Source organism: Cyrtonyx montezumae, unplaced genomic scaffold (assembly GCF_038088225.1).
Source record: "Cyrtonyx montezumae isolate F1298 unplaced genomic scaffold, pur_monq_1.0 scaffold_10, whole genome shotgun sequence".
NCBI lineage: Eukaryota > Metazoa > Chordata > Aves > Galliformes > Odontophoridae > Cyrtonyx > Cyrtonyx montezumae.
The window spans coordinates 56528056-56545674 of record NW_027071826.1 but is presented as its reverse complement, the minus strand read 5'-3'; the positions used below and the strand labels follow the sequence as shown (position 1 = coordinate 56545674).

At 52.2% G+C, this 17619-nt stretch overlaps 1 protein-coding gene across 8 annotated transcripts; it reads left to right on the top strand.

Moving 5' to 3' along the window:
- Nucleotides 1–392: 392 nt before the first annotated feature.
- On the top strand, nt 393–11213 carry PAX6 (paired box 6). Of its 8 annotated transcripts, none has more exons than XM_065755451.1 (11): nt 393–476; nt 1923–2053; nt 2910–2951; nt 3045–3059; nt 3620–3785; nt 6842–7000; nt 7686–7768; nt 8018–8168; nt 8307–8404; nt 9337–9487; nt 10106–11213. In XM_065755451.1, exons 1-11 carry the CDS (start codon nt 467–469, stop codon nt 10189–10191), a joined length of 1092 nt encoding a protein of 363 aa, XP_065611523.1. In that variant the 5' UTR covers nt 393–466; the 3' UTR covers nt 10192–11213. The 8 variants fall into 8 exon arrangements, with proteins under 8 accessions (XP_065611523.1, XP_065611522.1, XP_065611519.1 ...); XM_065755450.1 differs by having other exon boundaries at nt 8289–8404; XM_065755447.1 differs by having other exon boundaries at nt 3045–3260.
- The last annotated feature ends 6406 nt before the right edge of the window (nt 11214–17619 follow it).

Sequence of the window (17619 nt, the reverse complement as noted above, 5' to 3'; positions counted from 1 at the left end):
CCTGTTCGTACTTTTTAAAGCAGTGAGGCGAGGTAGACAGCGTGTGTCACAGTACAGTGCGAAGGGGGAAGATCTAAAGAGGAAAAAAGAAGTTAACCACGAGGCGCGGAGAAAAAGTTGCGGGGAGAGGGGAAGGGAAGGAGGTGAACGGGGAGCGGTGCCGCACTCCGCTAACGCGCTCCGTCTGCTTTGTCCTAGAGGGCCGCCGGGAGTAGAGGCACGCAGATGTGCGAGCCCCCACGCTGCAGGAGAGGACAGCGCGCCCGGCTTCCAGGCAAGTGGCCGCTCCCCGACGCCTCCCCCCGACGTTCGCGTGGCCCCGGGGCTCTGTGCCCTCCCCACCCCACAGCCCTCGCTCCTGTCGGGGGATACCCCGCGCGGTGCGCGCTGCCCCCGACTAACGCGCGTTTCGTTGCCGCAGACCTCTCCAGGCGAGCCCCGCGGGACCCCGCTGCCCCGGCCCACCATGCAGAACAGTAAGTGCCGCGCGGCTTTTGCGCGCCCGCGAAGGGGCGGACGGGCAGAGGGGTGCGCGACCTCGGAAAAGCGCGGTGGCGGTGGCGGTGGCGAGAGGTCGGGCGTCCCCGCCGCGCCTCGGGCCGGCGGTATCTCCGATCGGGATGGCGGAACAGATATCATTCGGGTGAAGCCTTTATTTTGTTTAAAGGTCGCGGCGGGCTCTCCAGGCTTTGTGTTAATAACTCCTGGGTGTATATGGTGCGGGGCGTCCAAATTGACACCATATGCTTTCCCATTAGACGGCTGGCCGTACAACGCGAGGCGCATAATCATTGCCGCTGGGCGAGAGCCGCGCGGCTCTCCGGGGAAATTACCGCGTGATTAAGGCTTAACCTCTTCCGCGAAGCGCCGCGGAGCGCGCCCTCAGACCGCGTCCCCGAACCCCCCCTCCCCTCAACCCCCTCTGCCCGACGGGGCGCGCGCGGAGGAGGAGGAGGAGGAGGAGAAGGAGGAGGAGGAGGAGGCGCCGCTCCCCGCGGCCGCTGCGCGCCGGCGTCGGGTCGGGTCGGGGGGCGGCGGCGCGGTGCCTCCCGCCCGGGTGTCACTTCGCATCCATTGCGCGGGGAGCGCGGCCCCTCGGCCGTGTCCCGCACAGCCCCCGGCTGCCTCCGAGCGCGGCCGCCCTCGGAGGGAAAGCGAGCGGAGTTCAATCTCGTCTGAGTGATATCCAAATGCGGACGGAAAGGGTCGTTTTATCATGCTACTATTTGTCGTGACGATGCAATTTTCAAAAGCAGAGGACTGTCATAAAGTGACACGCCTGCCACAAGTGCTCCAACTGATCTTTTCAATTAGCCTTCCATGCATGATCCGGGGCGACTTCCGCCTATTTCCAGAAATTAAGCTCAAACTTGACGTGCAGCTAGTTTTATTTTAAAGACAAATGTCACAGAGGCTCATCATATTTTCCCCCTCTTCTATATTTGGAGCTTATTTATTGCTAAGGAGCCGGGGCTCTCGCAGCCCATTTATCAGGAGGCTCCGACGAGAGGAGAGCGCAGCGAGCGCGGAGCAGCGCTTCTCCAGGGATCCTTCCCCCCTCCGCAGCCCCAGGTCGGCCGCCTCCGAGCAGCTCCGGCGGGCCGAGCCGAGCCGCGCCGCGCGGGGATGCGGCGGGGACGCTGCGGCGACGCGGGGAGGACGCGGGGTGGATTTTAATTTCGGGTTTTAGTTTTGATTTGATTTGATTTTTTTCCTTTTTTTCTATTTTTTTTTTTTTTTTACTTTTTCGGGGTCGGTTGCAAAAAAAAAAAAAAAGAGAGAGAAAGAGAGGAAGCGATCCGAAGAGCCGACCCCAGCGGCGCGGCGTCGGGCTGCGCTGGGGATTGCGGGCTTAAGCGACGGGCGGTGCGCGGGGCGGGCGGTGCGGGGCCGGCGGTACCAGGGCGCTGTGCTTCCCGCAGGTCACAGCGGCGTGAACCAGCTCGGCGGGGTGTTCGTCAACGGGAGGCCGCTGCCCGACTCCACGCGGCAGAAGATCGTGGAACTCGCGCACAGCGGCGCGCGGCCGTGCGACATCTCCCGAATCCTGCAGGTGAAGGCAGCGGCGCGCCCGCTCCTCCCGGCCCGCTGCCCGCTGCCCCACGGGCGCCCGGGGCCGACCCCGCTCCCACCCACGTTCCAGCCTCACAAATCTGCTGTGCGCGGCCGGACCTCTCGCAGCGTATAGATATTTATATATACCTTTGGGAAAAAAAAAACCAAAAAACCAAAAAACCTTTTTTTTTTTTCTTCTTTTTTTTTGGTTTTGTTTTTCTTTCCCCTCCCCCCCTCCACCCCCCCCTCCCTCCTTTTTTTTTTTTTCCCACCCGGTGGTAACCTGCACTCCTGTTACAGCGAGCTCTCTGTAACAGAACGAACGCACCGCTCGGCGTCATTGCAGCCTCCCCCCTTCCCCCTGTATTTACTTACTATGATTTTGTAAGATCCGTATGCATTTGGCGTGGCTTAGTGGCTTACTCTTATTTTCGCCTTTCCTTTTTTTTTTTTTTTTCTTTTTCGGGGAAAAAAAAAAAAAAAAAAGCCGAACCGACCCTGATAATCATTATAACGAAGCAAAGTGCTCCGTCGCCCCGCACCTCTCCCAGGAGCTGTGTCCCAGCAGCCCCCGGCCCTGTCCCCACCGGGAGCAGTGCCACGCTCCGGTGTTAGGGCAGACCTCAGCGGCGGTGCTGGAGGGTTTCCTGATGGTGGAACCGATTTTTATAAGGACCAAAACTAATATCTATCTATATACCTGTTTTTTATTATTATTTCTTTTTCCTTCCAAACGTTTTTAAAGTAGCACTTTTGCGGAGGGTAGGGCCACGAATGTATTTTTTTTTTTTTTAAGAAAAAAAAAGCCTCTCAGTAAGTTCTCATACCATTTAAGGTATATTTTTGTGTTATAGACCCATGCAGATGCAAAAGTCCAAGTGCTGGACAATCAAAACGTAAGCTTGTCATTGTTTAATGCATACTTAAACAATTTGATTTTTGTCTTGAGATTATTAATAATGTGGTTTTCTGTCCGCTTCCCTATCCAGGTGTCGAATGGATGTGTGAGTAAAATTTTGGGCAGGTATTACGAAACTGGCTCCATCAGGCCCAGGGCGATCGGAGGTAGTAAGCCGAGAGTAGCGACTCCCGAAGTTGTAAGCAAAATAGCGCAGTATAAACGAGAGTGCCCCTCCATCTTTGCGTGGGAGATTCGAGACAGATTACTCTCGGAGGGGGTCTGTACCAACGATAACATACCCAGTGTAAGTCCACGAGAGAAACCGCGCTGTGTGCTGTGTGGTGCTGGGTAGCTGTAGCCTCTGCCTCCTTTGTTGTGCTATCAGTGAGTGGAGAGCAGGTTCGCATCATTTGCATGTTGGCAGGGTCAGGCGCATTTCTTCGTACAGGATCTGACAAATGCCTTTAAGCAAGGGGGAAAAAAAAAAAAAGAAAGAGAGAGAGGAAAAAAAAGCGACGAACGACGCGGTCATCCCCAGCGCCCGCACCGCGAGCATCAGCCGCAGCGCGGGGCTCGGGGTCGGGCGTCGGTGGGCGCGGGGCTGCGGGCGGCTCGGGGGCAGCGCTACCGCCCTACCATTGCCTTCTGTCCTTTGCCTTGCAGGTGTCGTCGATAAACAGAGTCCTCCGCAACCTGGCTAGCGAAAAGCAACAGATGGGTGCCGATGGGATGTACGACAAGCTAAGGATGCTGAACGGGCAGACGGGGACGTGGGGCACCCGGCCCGGCTGGTATCCCGGCACCTCGGTACCCGGGCAGCCCGCACAAGGTGAGTGCTGCGCGGGTCGGGTGTCCCCGCTCCGGGGTCGGATCCCTGCGAAGGGAGGGCAGCGGCCCCTCCTCCACGGGAACGACTGTAAATACAGGAAAGTGTTTATCCTGAAGATGAATAGGTATCGGTTGTAGGAATGACAAGGGGATAATATGAAGGATGATGGGATGCTGCGTTCCCCACTCGGGATGGTTAATGGCCGTGTCTGAGCGCGGGCTCTCCGGCCGCGGCCGCTCCCCTCGAGGAGGTGCCCGCACACAACAACCTGCTTTTTGTTTTCGCCCCGCGAGGAAAAAAAAAATCAGTAACAGTGTGCGGAATATCTGGTACAAAGGATGTTTCTGTCGCACGCAAGAATTTGTTATGGGAACAATTCTGTCGCTATGTAATTGCTCATTAGAGATCGTTTTGTTTCTCATTAAGGCGACATGAATAAGCGTCTAGTTGAAGGAGACAGCTGTAGAAATGTTCCACAGGAGACCTCTGGACACGATATGGCACCGCTTGCCAATTAGACATGTCAGTTTTAAGAGAAGAAAACAATCTATGAAGGACACCAGAAAGATAGAGCGCGGCCCTTGTTCCCCCCCCCCCCCCCCCCGCTTTTATTTTATTTTTTATCCCACTTTCCCCTCTGCTCCCCGGTTGCCCCCTCGCTGCCCGGGCTCAGCCCTCCGCACCGCTACCTGCGGGCGGCCCCGGCCCCGCAGAGCCAGGCAGAGCGGTGCGGAGCCCCGCACCGGCGGGAGGGGCCACGCGGTGCCGTCCTCGGTGCCCCCCCAGCGCGGGTTTGGGGTGCCCCGAAAGGAGCGGGGTGCGGCGAGCGGGACGGACGGCTCACGGCGGGGGCATTCGTGCCGCCGCTAACGTTTCTCCCTTGCAGGGGAATGTTGCCGGATTTTAAGAGTCCATTACTCAAAAAGCATAAGGCGAGGTTAGGTCTCAGAGGGGCACAAATATGGTCTCAATCTGATAAACGCCATGCGGCGGTGGATAAAATAATGGATACGCGGGGGCTGACAGAACAAAAAGAGACATCTCTATCCGGGAGAAACTCTCCAGCGATTTAGCGGGTTTATAGGGATCACCGCGACTCTGTTTCTTATCTTTTTTTTTTTTTTTCCCTCCCTCTCTTCTAAGTCTAAAGCCTTCTATAGGATTTAGACACTTTCTCTTTCAACAGATGCTTCAATGTTTTGATCCCGGCTCTGTGGCTGAGCGGTGCCGCAATTGGTTCGCTATTTTTTTTTTTTTTTTGCTCGTTTTCCGCCTCGCTGAGTACGGCACTGAGAAACCGAGGAATTATTTTATTTCCCAGCGTCTTTTTTTTTTTTTTTTTTTTCCAGGAAACAAATCCTATGCCCAGCGTCAGATGGTCTGGCCATAGGATAATAGGGACGGACATTCACTCGCTTTCTTACGGATTAGGTCTGGAAGGTGGAACAGCCCTATTATTAAGATCGCTCCTTTTAGGGCTTTCTTAAAAAAAAACTAAATAAATTAAAAAAAGGCAGCGGAGGGGCTCCCGGAGAGGAGACGTCTTAATTGTCCGCGCGGGTGTGCGGGCTGCCCGAGAGCCGCGGTGGGATGCAGCGCCCGCCCGGCCCGGCCCGGGGGCAGGAGCGCTCGGGTAGCGGGGCTCGGGGCGGACAGTGATGGATGAGGGCGGTGGCGGAGGTGAGGCTGCCGCCCCCGGGCAGGCCGGGCGGCCCCCGGCGCTGCCACCAGCGCTTGGCAGGGCGGCGGCCCCGCCGCGACGGCGCGGCCCGGGCGGGGCGGCTTTGTGTGCCCTGAAAGGCAGCCCCCGGCTATTCACCCGCCGGCGGCCGCCTCAATGGGGCTGCGGCCGCCCATATGGTGGCCGCTGCGGCTGAATCCCCGTGTTTAAATGGGGGAGAAAAGTGCGGGGTTTTAAAACATTTCAAAGTGCTTGAAAGGGTCCCACCAGATCCTGTCACAATCCATCCCCATCCCTCCCGACCCCCCCCCACCCTCCTCCTCGCTCCGCTCTTTGAAGGCCGGGGCCATTGTGAGCCGATTAGAAATGATATTACTCGAAAAGTCGATTTCCCACAATATTTCGAGAGCGTCGCGATGCCGTAACTTCGCGGCGGGGATGACGGGCGTTCAGCGGCCCCCGCTCCCCTTCTCCTCTTCCCCTTTGAAGCCGCGGAGCGGGGCCGGGAGCGGGGCTGCCCCGAGCCGGGAGCGGCCGCGGAGAGCCGTGCCAGGCGCTCAGCTGCGCTCCGCTCGGCCTCGAGCTCCTCGCCGCCGTTCCTTTGAAAATGACATGTTAAAATTCTCAAAGAAATCTTACTTTTCTCTGGTGTGCCGCGTTTACAAAGAATGGACGGTCCTTTTATCTAAATATAAAATTCCATTTTCGGCAATTATAGCCTGTTCTTGGTGATGATATAATTACAGCTGTGCTCAGTAATAGGTGTCAAGGCGATGCACACTCGTACAATAGTTGAATAAAACTGCAGAACAATGCAGGCACTTCTAAATTCACAACCTTTAAAATGAAATTGACTGTGCAGAATTCAAATAAAAACGGGATAAATATTTTTTAAAAAAGATTACAAGCTTGGTTTGGTTCCTTAATAGCATTTTCTGCAAACCTATCAACATCTAATTGATTAGATGGGAATTACTGATTATAGATAATCCGAAATACCGAACACGGCTCTTTTAAATAACAGCGATAGGTAAATACGCGGGGCGGGCAGAGGGGGCTGCCCCGGCGCTTCAGCAGCGACCGGATAGCGAATCCCTTCCAGGGGAGAGCGCTTTGGGGCAGGTTTTACCCCCGAGGAAAAGGAATGTGAAATGCAGGGAGGGCGGTTGCAGTTCTCCGCCCGGAACGCTCACGGTGGCACGGGGAGATGCAGCATCCCCGCGTTAACGGTGTTGTTCAGGCCGCGCTACTGCGGTACCCGAGATGGTTTTAGGAAGGGGGTCAGCTGCTCGGCCCCCGCTGCGGCAGTGCTCCTCCCGCTCGCGTTCCCGAGGTGCGGTGCCGACGTCTCACCTCGGCGCTCTCCTTCCCGCAGATGGCTGCCCACAGCAGGAGGGAGGAGGGGAGAACACCAACTCCATCAGCTCCAATGGGGAAGATTCCGACGAGGCCCAGATGAGACTCCAGCTGAAAAGGAAGCTGCAGAGAAATAGGACATCCTTTACCCAAGAGCAAATCGAAGCCCTTGAGAAAGGTGAGTGACGTTTTACTGCCTCCGAGGCAGGAGAGAAAGGCGAGAGGCACCCTAGCTGTGTAAGGAGTGGAGCAGAATCCCACTAAGGCATATGCCTTAGAGAGATACGGATGGCTCTGAAGCCCCTGGCTTCTTCCACGCCGTTTGATTCCGACCCCCATCAATGGCTGCGGAGAAGCTGTAGAAAGGGCAGCGCAGAGCTCAGTGTGGTGCTGCACCCCAGGTTGACCTCCTCCTGCTGGCTGGTGGTGGGGCAGGGTGCTGCGTGCCGGCAGGACAGGGTGCTGGGTACAGGCAGGACTGGGTGCTGGGTGCCAGCCCCACGCTTGCTCCCCATCCCCAGTGCTGCTGCTGCCCGGGGCTGGCAGCCGGTGCCCTTTTCCCCAGCTGTGGCCGGCTCTCTGCCCAGACTTCCTGCTGTCACGCGACCATGTGCCACTCGGCTTCTTGGTCGTGGGGTCAGGGTGCCGTGGGAGCTCCTCACAGGGGCAAGAGGACCATGCCCAGCCCCACCATGCCCCACAGCCTGGGGTCCTTCCAGCACACGTGCATGCAGGGAGCTCGGTGCTGTCTCGCAGCACTGATTCTTGCAGGCACTGAGGGTGTGGCCGTGCAACAGGGTTGGGACTTGACCGTCAGCCACATTCGTTCTCTACAACTCACACAGCAATACCTCTCCTTGCAGAGTTTGAGAGGACCCACTATCCCGATGTGTTTGCGAGAGAGCGACTAGCTGCTAAAATAGACTTGCCTGAAGCAAGGATACAGGTATGGAGCTGCCGTGTAGTTACCACTGTTACCCTTCTTCCCTTTTTTACCACTGTGATTTGTTCTGAGTGGCTTCTCGAAGCCGTATGTAGGGCTGGGTGTTCACCCATCTCCTCCGTCAGGAAGTAGCAGCAGACGGGGTTGGCTTTGCTGTGCCATGGGGCAGCTCTGTGCTGGCCCTGGGTGACCCGGGGAGCCACGTGGCCTCGCCCCGCCTGGCCACTCATGCCTCAAACACTGTGCTTCCAGGTGTGGTTTTCTAACAGAAGGGCCAAGTGGAGAAGGGAGGAGAAGCTGCGGAACCAGCGGAGACAAGCCAGCAACACTCCCAGCCACATCCCCATCAGCAGTAGTTTCAGCACAAGCGTTTACCAGCCGATCCCACAGCCAACCACCCCCGGTAATGCAGCCAACCCGCCCGCGTGAAGCCATCCTCGGGACACCGAGACCGTGCGACTGTGGCGCCGAGCGCGATCGTGGTTAAACTAACGTCTCCATCTATCTGTCTATTCTATTATAGTTTCCTCTTTCACATCAGGTTCCATGTTGGGCAGGACAGACACGGCGCTCACAAACACGTACAGCGCGCTGCCGCCCATGCCCAGCTTCACCATGGCCAACAACCTGCCTATGCAAGTAAGCACGGCGCCGCGGAGAGGGCACTGCGCTTGGATGGGTGCTTTCCCGGGACTTTAGAAGAGAAGGGTCCTCAAAACGGTTGAGATGATCTCAACGGTCTATTCCAACCTTAATGATTCTACAGTTCCCCAGTTGCAAGGCGGCGGGTGCGGTGTGAGGAAGCCTGTCTCAGGCAAGAACGCCCGCCCCGAGGTTCAGGCACGGCAGCGGGGCCGCGTGCTGCTGGAGTGCTGTCGGAGTGCTCCGCTGCGGGAGGGACGCGCGTGAGGGACACCTGAGTGAGGGGAGGGTGTGATTAGCATCAGTGGTTCTGCCAGCTAAGCCAGAATTGCAAGAGCTGTCAATCCTCATGCCTGAAAGCATTAGCTGATCACCAGCTGGGTGAGGAAGAAATCTATTCCTTTGGGGTCCGTTTCTATAGACCTTTCAGATGCAAAATTCCTCCTTTTTTAATGGTGGGGTTGGCCTAGGAAGGTGCTGGCCAATTACGGGAGCTGTGCAGCTTTGTCTGAGGCACGCAGCATTGACCACTGCTGGAGACAGGCGAGCCGATTAGAGAGCCTGACTCCTTCGCCGCGGCAATTACCATGTTGCTAATTGCTGAACCAAAATTAACCAAATAAAGTTAGAGTCTCTCGAGTTCAGGGAAAGGAATTGCGTCGGTTAAGCCCTTATTTCACGATACTGGAGGAGGGCAGCACAGCTGACAAAGGATCAAAGGGGGCTCTGGGCAGGGCCGTGGCCCTGCTGGGCCTCCCCAGATCCCGTGGCCACCTGATGGCCACCTCTGGGCGGGGACGTGCCGAGAGCAGGTCCCCTGTGGCTGCGATGTGCCATTGGCACCTTCGGGTGGAGGGGATGTGTGCGGGCACGCCGGGTCTCTGAGCCCCAGGGTTGTCCCCATGCCTAACACTGCTCTGTCCTTGCAGCCCCCGGTACCCAGCCAGACCTCCTCTTACTCTTGCATGCTGCCCACCAGCCCGTCAGTGAACGGCCGGAGCTATGACACCTACACCCCTCCGCACATGCAGACACACATGAATAGCCAGCCCATGGGCACCTCTGGCACCACTTCCACAGGTGAGCGAGCGGGACTTGCTGGGAAGGGGGCTGGAGGCGTTGGGTCAGTGGTGCCATGCCCATAGCTGGGTGGGGTGAGGCTCCTGGGGGGGGGGGGGCAGCCTTGTGCAGACCTTGGTGTGGCTCAGCACGGCGGCATTCACTGCGGTGGGAGGCACTGGCACGGCCATGCTCACTGCAAAGTGAAGGCTGCGCGGGGCCGAGCGTGCCGCTGCCGTGTCTACGCCAAAGGACGCTCCTTGCCAGGGCTCTGGTTATCTAAGGGGCAGGTAACTCTGGGAGCACTGACCTCTGCTAATAAGGCACGACAGGGTAAAATGTTGTCAGCATCACCGGGAGCAACCGAGGCACGTTTAAAAAAAGATAGGAATGCTCGGTGTATTTTGGGCTGAATTCCCAGCGGACAGCATCGAGCTGGGACTCTGCCACTTACCTCAAACATGACAGTTTATTCATAACAGCTTGGCTAGATGCACACGGGCTTTGAAAGCATATCCTCCCCCAGCCCGATCCTGCAGGCTGGAGGACACAAGGCTCCATACGCACCTGGAATGGGTGAGCACAAATTGTGCTATGTATAGAAAAGCTAAAATATCCATTTTCCCGCCCAATTTTCAGGTCTCATTTCCCCTGGAGTGTCAGTTCCAGTTCAAGTTCCTGGCAGTGAACCTGATATGTCTCAGTACTGGCCAAGATTACAGTAAAACATGTGTTAATTCTGTAAATGACTATATGGACAACAGTTGGATGTTCAGCAGTATTTTCTAAAGGAAGAATGGCTCTCAGAGTACTTCTGTACTGCAACTGTGCCCTCCGCTGTAACACATGGAAAAGACTCTAACATGGACCTTTGTACACTGAAGGCGTTATATCGGTTGGAACAAATCTTCATTTTGGTATCCAAACTTTTATTCATTTTGGTGTATTATTTGTAAATGGGCATTTGTATGTTATAATGAAAAAAAAAAAAAGAACAATGTAGACTGGATGGATGTTTGATCTGTGTTGGTCATGAAGTTGTTTTAAGAAAAAAAGAAAAAAGAAAAAAAAAAAAAAGAAGCCATGATCAACAAGCTTTGCCACGAATTTAAGAGTTTTATCAAGATATATCGAGTACTTCTACCAATCTGTTCATAGATTATGGATTGACGTTCCAAGTTTGTATCATTCCATTGCATATAATTAAACCTGGAACAGTACGCACTAGATTTATGTAAGAAAAATATCTGTTGGTATTTCCAAAGGTTGTTAACGGACGAAGCTATGTGCAAACAAGGGTTAAGAGAGAACTTCGACGGAGAAAAGAGTTTGATAGATAAAAGGTAGATTGTGTCTTCGATATAATCCGATTTGTTTTATGTCGAAATGTAAGTATTTGTCTTCCCTAGAAATCTCCCAGAATGATTTCTATAATAAAGTTAATTTCATTTATATTTGACAAGAATATTCTATAGATGTTTTATACACATTTTCATGCATCATACGTTTCTTTTTTGGTCGGCAGAAGTTAATTGTTCTTAGATATAGTTGTACTACTGTTCACAGTCCAATCATTTTTGTGCATCTAGAATTCATTCCTAATCAATTAAAAGTGCTTGCAAGAGTTTTAAACTTAAGTGTTTTGAAGTTGTTCACAACTACATATCAAAATTAACCATTGTTGATTGTAAAAACCATGCCAAAGCCTTTGTATTTCCTTTATTATACTATTTTCTTTTTAACCTTATAGTGTGGTGTTGCAAATTTTGTTACTGTGCTAGGTTAACCTTACTCAGTTTAATTTTGAGCTTATTTTCCGCTTGCAGTAGGGAGAGTTCTCACGAGCCGCCCGCACCTCCAGCAGCCCGTAACTGGGGCTGATGGAAAGAGGATGGGCTCTCGTCTCTGTCTGCAGTCAGGGAGCAGGAGGCTGAGGATTTTAGCCTGTGTTTCTGGGCTGCTCTGAAGGAGCTGGAGCAGGGCTCCCAGCCGGCAGCTCGAGCTGCGCTGCTGTGTTCGTACGCGGCATACGCAGAAATGCTATGTGCACAAATGTATGTACCCGGCTTCTGAAAACGGTTTTTGTTAGGATGTTTGAGAAGAGAAAACAAGCTGTGTTTTTAACGAGCTCTTTGCGAGAGTGAATACCGTCCTTTTATACCGCCACACAGCACAATCTTAGTGTAATTTTCCATTGAACTTGTAACCTGGTTAATACCTCAATGCGCTTTGTGTGAGGGTTGTTAGTGTGGGCGTGGGTGGAGAGCTGCATGTCAAGGAATAATGAGAGAAGACAAATCAACAGGCAGCAACAATGCGAGCTGGGACTGGCTAGTGAAAGCTGGAGGCCTTTAGTCACTGGCAGGAAAGCCAAACATTCCCGGACCCCGAGCCTGACTCATTGTGGTGCTGCCGGCGCTGGCCACGCTGCGCTGAAACACGGCTCTCGTGCCTGAGAGCCCGGCCCTCACAAACAGCCTTTGTGAGGCAGAGATGCTATCGGGGCCGGTTATGTTTTCCTTTCTGCTCACTCCGGCACATTTGTAGCAGCAGATAACGCCTCGCTGTGAAGCGGGAGCGGTGAAGCTGCGGGGCTGCCCACGGACGGGGTCAGGTGTAGGGAAGGGCAGAGTCCTTGAGGGACAAAGAGCGGCCGCGCTCCAAGCGTGATATGACAGTCCGTAGCATCGAGAGCGGAACCATCGGGTTAAAATATTCCTTTCTAATTGACGCTGGTACGTCGTTAGATCAAGCTTAAATAGTTTTAATTACCCGGATGCTTTCAATGTGGAAAATATTAATTATGCAGGGAATTTCTTTTGATTTATACCTGCACTGGCCAGCCGCGTGCCTACGTGTTATATTTTTCCTGCCTCTGGCTGGATGGCATTAACACCGCAGCGGGCAGGTTCCCTTAACGTGGTGAACTTGACCCAGGGAACAGCTGACGGGAGGTGCAAGCCCAGCGCTCATCACCCACTTGCTGTGTGTATCTCCACCAACGCAGCCTGCTGCCTCAACACCGGCTCCCAGTGCTCACGGCTGGACGCCCGCTCTGGGCGATGGGGGTGGGCAGGGAGCCCTCGTCCCGCACACCCCGGGCTCCTGAAGGAGGCAGGGCCTTGTGGTTATTTGGGCAGCAGGGACAGAGCTTTCTGGCTTGCTGGCTCACCGCTCTGCCCTGCGGAAGCAGGTCGGTGGGGAAGGCCACGGCTGGCCGCACATCGGGGAGCAGTTGGGACACAGCGAGCCTCGGAGAGCTGCGTGCCGGGGGCACGGGGTTGCTGTGTCTGCTTTGTGGTTGGGGATTTTCCCCAGGGTGGGGGCTTGCCAGTGTGGTGTAGAAGGGAGCTGCGTGTGGCTGCTTTGTCCAGCAGCACTAGGAAGGAACTGAAATCTCTAGCATGCTCTGAGCGGTGTCTGAAGCCCATTCACATCTCTCTTCTTCCACAGCTATGTAGCTTGCTGAGCCTGAAACCCACTGCTGTGAGTTGCTCAGCCTAACCCAGCTATCTCCAAGGGTCTCCGCCTTTTACCACTAAAATCAGTGGGAGTTTCGCTATCGATTTCAACAGGAATGAGGCATTTCTGTGCACTGGGTTAAAATGTATTTCATAATAACACCTTGTACTTTATTTATAAGCCCCTCCTAAGGCATTTCACAAATTATAGTCACACAAGAATTGATGTGTGAGCGCTGTCTTAATAACACCGTATTTTGTATTTCAAATATTGTGTTCCAGATACAATATTTACATCACAAGTGAAAAGGCTGCTAACCTACCCGTTATTGTTCCGAGCCGACAGATGATGAGCCGCAGTGCTCACACACACGCGTGCGGTGGTGCCCGTGGTGCCACTGCCTTGTGCCGTGCTGATCCGGGTTTGGTTCTGGGAGGTAAGCAGCAGCCAGACTGCAATGCTTGGCAGACAGCGGAAAGGGGACTGCACCCTTTTTTTTCCCTCTCTATCTGGGCCTCTGTTCATAAAAATATACAAATGCTGGTTCCCTTTGGGCAGACCGATGTGGGGGTTTATCTTTTGGGAAGAGACTGTCATTGCAGAGATGAGCCTGGGACTGGTGATGCAGAACCTTGGCCCCAGGGCTCTCAGCCATCAGTAGTCCTATTTCATACCCTTTCTCTGCCTAATTTTTTTTTCTTCTTTTTTTCCCTTTTTTTTTTCTTTGTCTAATTCCTTAGGTGTCACTGGGTGAAAGGTATTGTCTTGTTTCCCCTGGGTAATATGTGCAGGTTTAGAGTTGTGCCGAGCTTTGAGTTTGACCTGTGCTCCCACAGTATAAACAGCAGCAGGAAAGCTGAAACATCACTCTTTTTCCTTTTTATCCCCATTCGCTGCCATTTGCTGTTGTCCTCAGCCCCAGCAGCTGCTCCACATGCAGCTAGTGAGGCTCTTCTGCTCTTGAAGTGGTGTAGCATCTTTTTAAGCAGCTTTTCTTCATCAAGATACCTGCTAAATGAGCTCCTGTACCCACGTTCCTCATCAGAAGTGCGGTCAGCACTGACAAATACCCCAGCACAAACCTCCCTCCTAGCAGGGAGAAGCGGAGGATGAGGAGCAGAACCCATGATGCCCGCTCAGCCTTGTCTCTCCATCGTGTTGCAGAACTTGCTTTCTCTGGAGCTTCACTGGGAACCTCCAGTGACTGTGCTGTGCTGCGCACTGCCTGCAGACAGAAACCGTATCAGGGCCTTCCCTCCTCGCTCTGCATGCAGCCCAGTCCCCTTGGCCAGGCCCCAGCCACCCTGAGAGGCTCCCCATGGCCGGAGGAGCGGGCAGCAGCACGCAGGCCTCCAGCAGAGGCTGCCTTGCCTCCAGGCACCTGACAGCCCTCACGTACGCTCCAGCAGCCGAGCCGTGAGGGCTGCGGGCTCCAGCTCCTCTCCCCGGGGACAACGAGCTCTTCCAGCTGCGCCCGCGGAGGTGGGAGATGCACTGATAACCTCCGCCGTGTCAGCACTGTGCCGATGGACTCTGAGACACTGATGAGCACTTAGTCTATAGAAATCACATGCAGGGCACCAGGATTATGGTCTGCATGGAACCGTTCTACCCCTAACGTTTCTCTGCAAATTTGGCTTCGTATCCAGGTCCATATCCTGTAGTCAGCAGCGCTGCGATTCACATTCTGCAGGGGAGGGCTTATTTATTTTTAAAGCTCCCTCTGTCAGACTGGATTAAATAAAAGATCAGTCATTTAAGTTTTATAATTTTTTTTGCTTTTAAAGAAGCAAGTTGTCCACTTGGATTTCTCTGCATTCAAGTCAATAGCATCCCTTTGCAGATGAGGCATTCAGACCCCGGCATCTCTCCTTAATGCAGGCTTCTGCTGGGCTGCATGGCTTTCTGGTCCACGATTCAGCTGCTCCGTGTGAGTCGGTGTTGGTGCTCACTTGTTTCATTGATGGAGATTGAAAACTCCACGGGGCCAGGCCTACGGAATGGGATTGCTCTTACATACACCCCCCTGCTGTGTTTACCTGCTGCGCTCTCCACCAAGCACTAACTGTGCCTCCCAACCGCTCTACTTGTTCTTCACCCCCTTTCCCAGTGTTTGACTGTACTCTGCTGCCATGTTTGAGGCTCTACACTGGTGACTCTTTGCCAGTGGTCTGGAGAGGGCTGGGGAAATCTCTGCATCCCATACAGCAGCTTTGGCTCTCCTCTGTCTAAAGCCAAACCAGACCTTTTCGTTCCATAGACCTAGCCCAACAAAATTCACGTCAGAGCTTTCTTTGCACTGCAACCTCGTGGTTTCAGGAAGGCTTGGTTACAGCTCGCTCTCCAGTATTGGCATAGTACAGAATTATTCTAAGTAGAAGTGCACTTCTCCAAAAAGCTGTGTTTAGAACAGCCTTGCTACTTCATATTACGTTTAAATCTGAAACTAGTGTTGCACTGCCATATGTCTCAAGTTTGGAGGAGCTGAATGCTCACTTAGAGATGCCTGTATTTGCTGTTACAGATAACTCAATTCAGCCACATCCCTGAAATTGCTTTTGCAATGTCTTTACAAGCGTAGTAAAAGAGTTCATCTATCATAACATTCTTCTCGTGTTCCAAACGCTTATGTTTTGAAAACATCAGTGCAACAGAAATTATATGAGGAATATTTATCAGACATATTAGAAGACACAATGCTTTAACTTTCATTATTGCTTCCTGACTGCATGTCACAATTGCACACGGCTCAGGCAATGTGTGTCACAGTGGCAGATCCCTTCTTGTCCCCTTGAGTTTGGTGCTTTCAGTTTGTAACCTGTTCAAACAAAGGAAGTTCTGCCTGAAAATTCCAACAGAGAAACAAGCCCTGCACCATCACCCCTGCGGAAAGAACCCTCTGAACACCCGCGGGGACTGCGCTCATCCTGCATGCCACTGCCATCCAGCAAAGGGCTGAGACCAAGCAGGTTGCAGCTGGTAGCACACCGCGACAGCCTGCCAACAGAGCCCACCACAGCCTGTCCTCCATTACCTGGGCTGCACTCCTTAGTTCCATTTTGTCTTCAAGCCAAGAGAAGAAAGAGCCCGAGGATTCTTTGGTGTACAGGAGCTTGACACTCGCAGGGAGATCTGATGGAAATCACCAAATCGATCACCTCCTGAGCCCAAAGGGAGCAGGGGCTCTTTTGGGTGCAGAATGACACCTGCACCCGCGTGGCATCGCTGCATCCTCCACTGATGGATAAGCCGAGTCACTGTCACATGCTGCTGTAAGTGATACGGTATTTTGGAAGGAAAGAAGACGAATTTTGCTGCATGTTTTTTTTTTTTGCCTGAGGTGAGCAGCGCGGTACGCCTGTACACCGTGACACATTTCACAAAGCATGTTTAGTGGATCAGAAACAAAATTAATCCAGATTTGCAGGAGGAGTTCCTTTTATTACTGAAATAATTGTCAGCGTGTTAAACTATGGAATTCACGTCTTCTAAATGCAAGGGAATTGCACACGTACGCACACTGCTCGCTAACCATTTTTGGTTAACACGGTAACTAGAAATGGTCTGTGACTTCCATGATATTTTCTCTCCTGCGTGTTAGGTCAGTGACCTATTTCAGTATGTTGGCAGCAATTCCCATGTCTCGTGACTTTGTATTTCACAAAGAAACACTGTGTTTTGTGTTATTTACATTAAAAAAGGCGAAATACGTAAAAACTTTGCCTTTGTTAAAAATCACTTTATCCCGACTATTTGAATCATTTCACGCTTTCCAAAGGCACGATTAAGTATCTAATGAGAACTTCCATTCAAGGTAACACATAATACAAAAAAGAAAAAAAAAATGTTTGAGACATCAGCGATAATATTTTAAATATATTGGCACAGGAAAGCAGATGTCTCCTTGCTTTATTAAACTGACAGTTCAGTTCTGAAACTTTATTTTGAAAAGATTTAAAGAAGATTTGTGTCTTTAGAAATAATAATAAAAAAAAAATAACAGGCATATCTAAAAAACACAGAAGAGAAAACCCGATTGTTACTACTAATGAAATAGCTGATGACAAAATAGTAGTCTTTTTGATTTTGATCACAAAAAATAAACTGGTAGTGACAGGATATGATGGATAGATTTGACATCCTGGCAAATCACTGTCATTGATTCAATTATTCTAATTCAGAATAAAAGCTGTATACAGTATGTGTTTATGCTACAGTGGAGTTTTTTAAGTGATTGACATTCATCATATTAGTTAGACAGTTTTAAAAGCTGTGTCTTTGTTTTACACGGCGTTGTCAAGAAAAAAAAAATAAAGTAGAACCTGGACTGCATATGAAAAAAGCAAGCCACTTAACCAACTCTTGGTTCCCAACCCATCAAAATAAGTTAGCATTACTGCGTCGTATTAACACGTTCTCCGAAGAGTCAATTTCACTCCAGCCATGTAATATACTATTAGAAAGACGAAAATCTGCAACTGTAATGCAATCTTACAGTTGGGTGGCTTGCAAGTTCGGTGGAGAAGAATATATTACCTTTCAAAATGGAAGGCAGCCTCAGAAGAAACAATGCAAACCACTTTAATTTACAGGTCAGCATTGCTCTACCGTTCTTTTGTTTGATGGTACGTACACACAGATGCATACAAAGCAGCTGCAAGTTCACAAGCAGTATATATAATGAGGGTAAA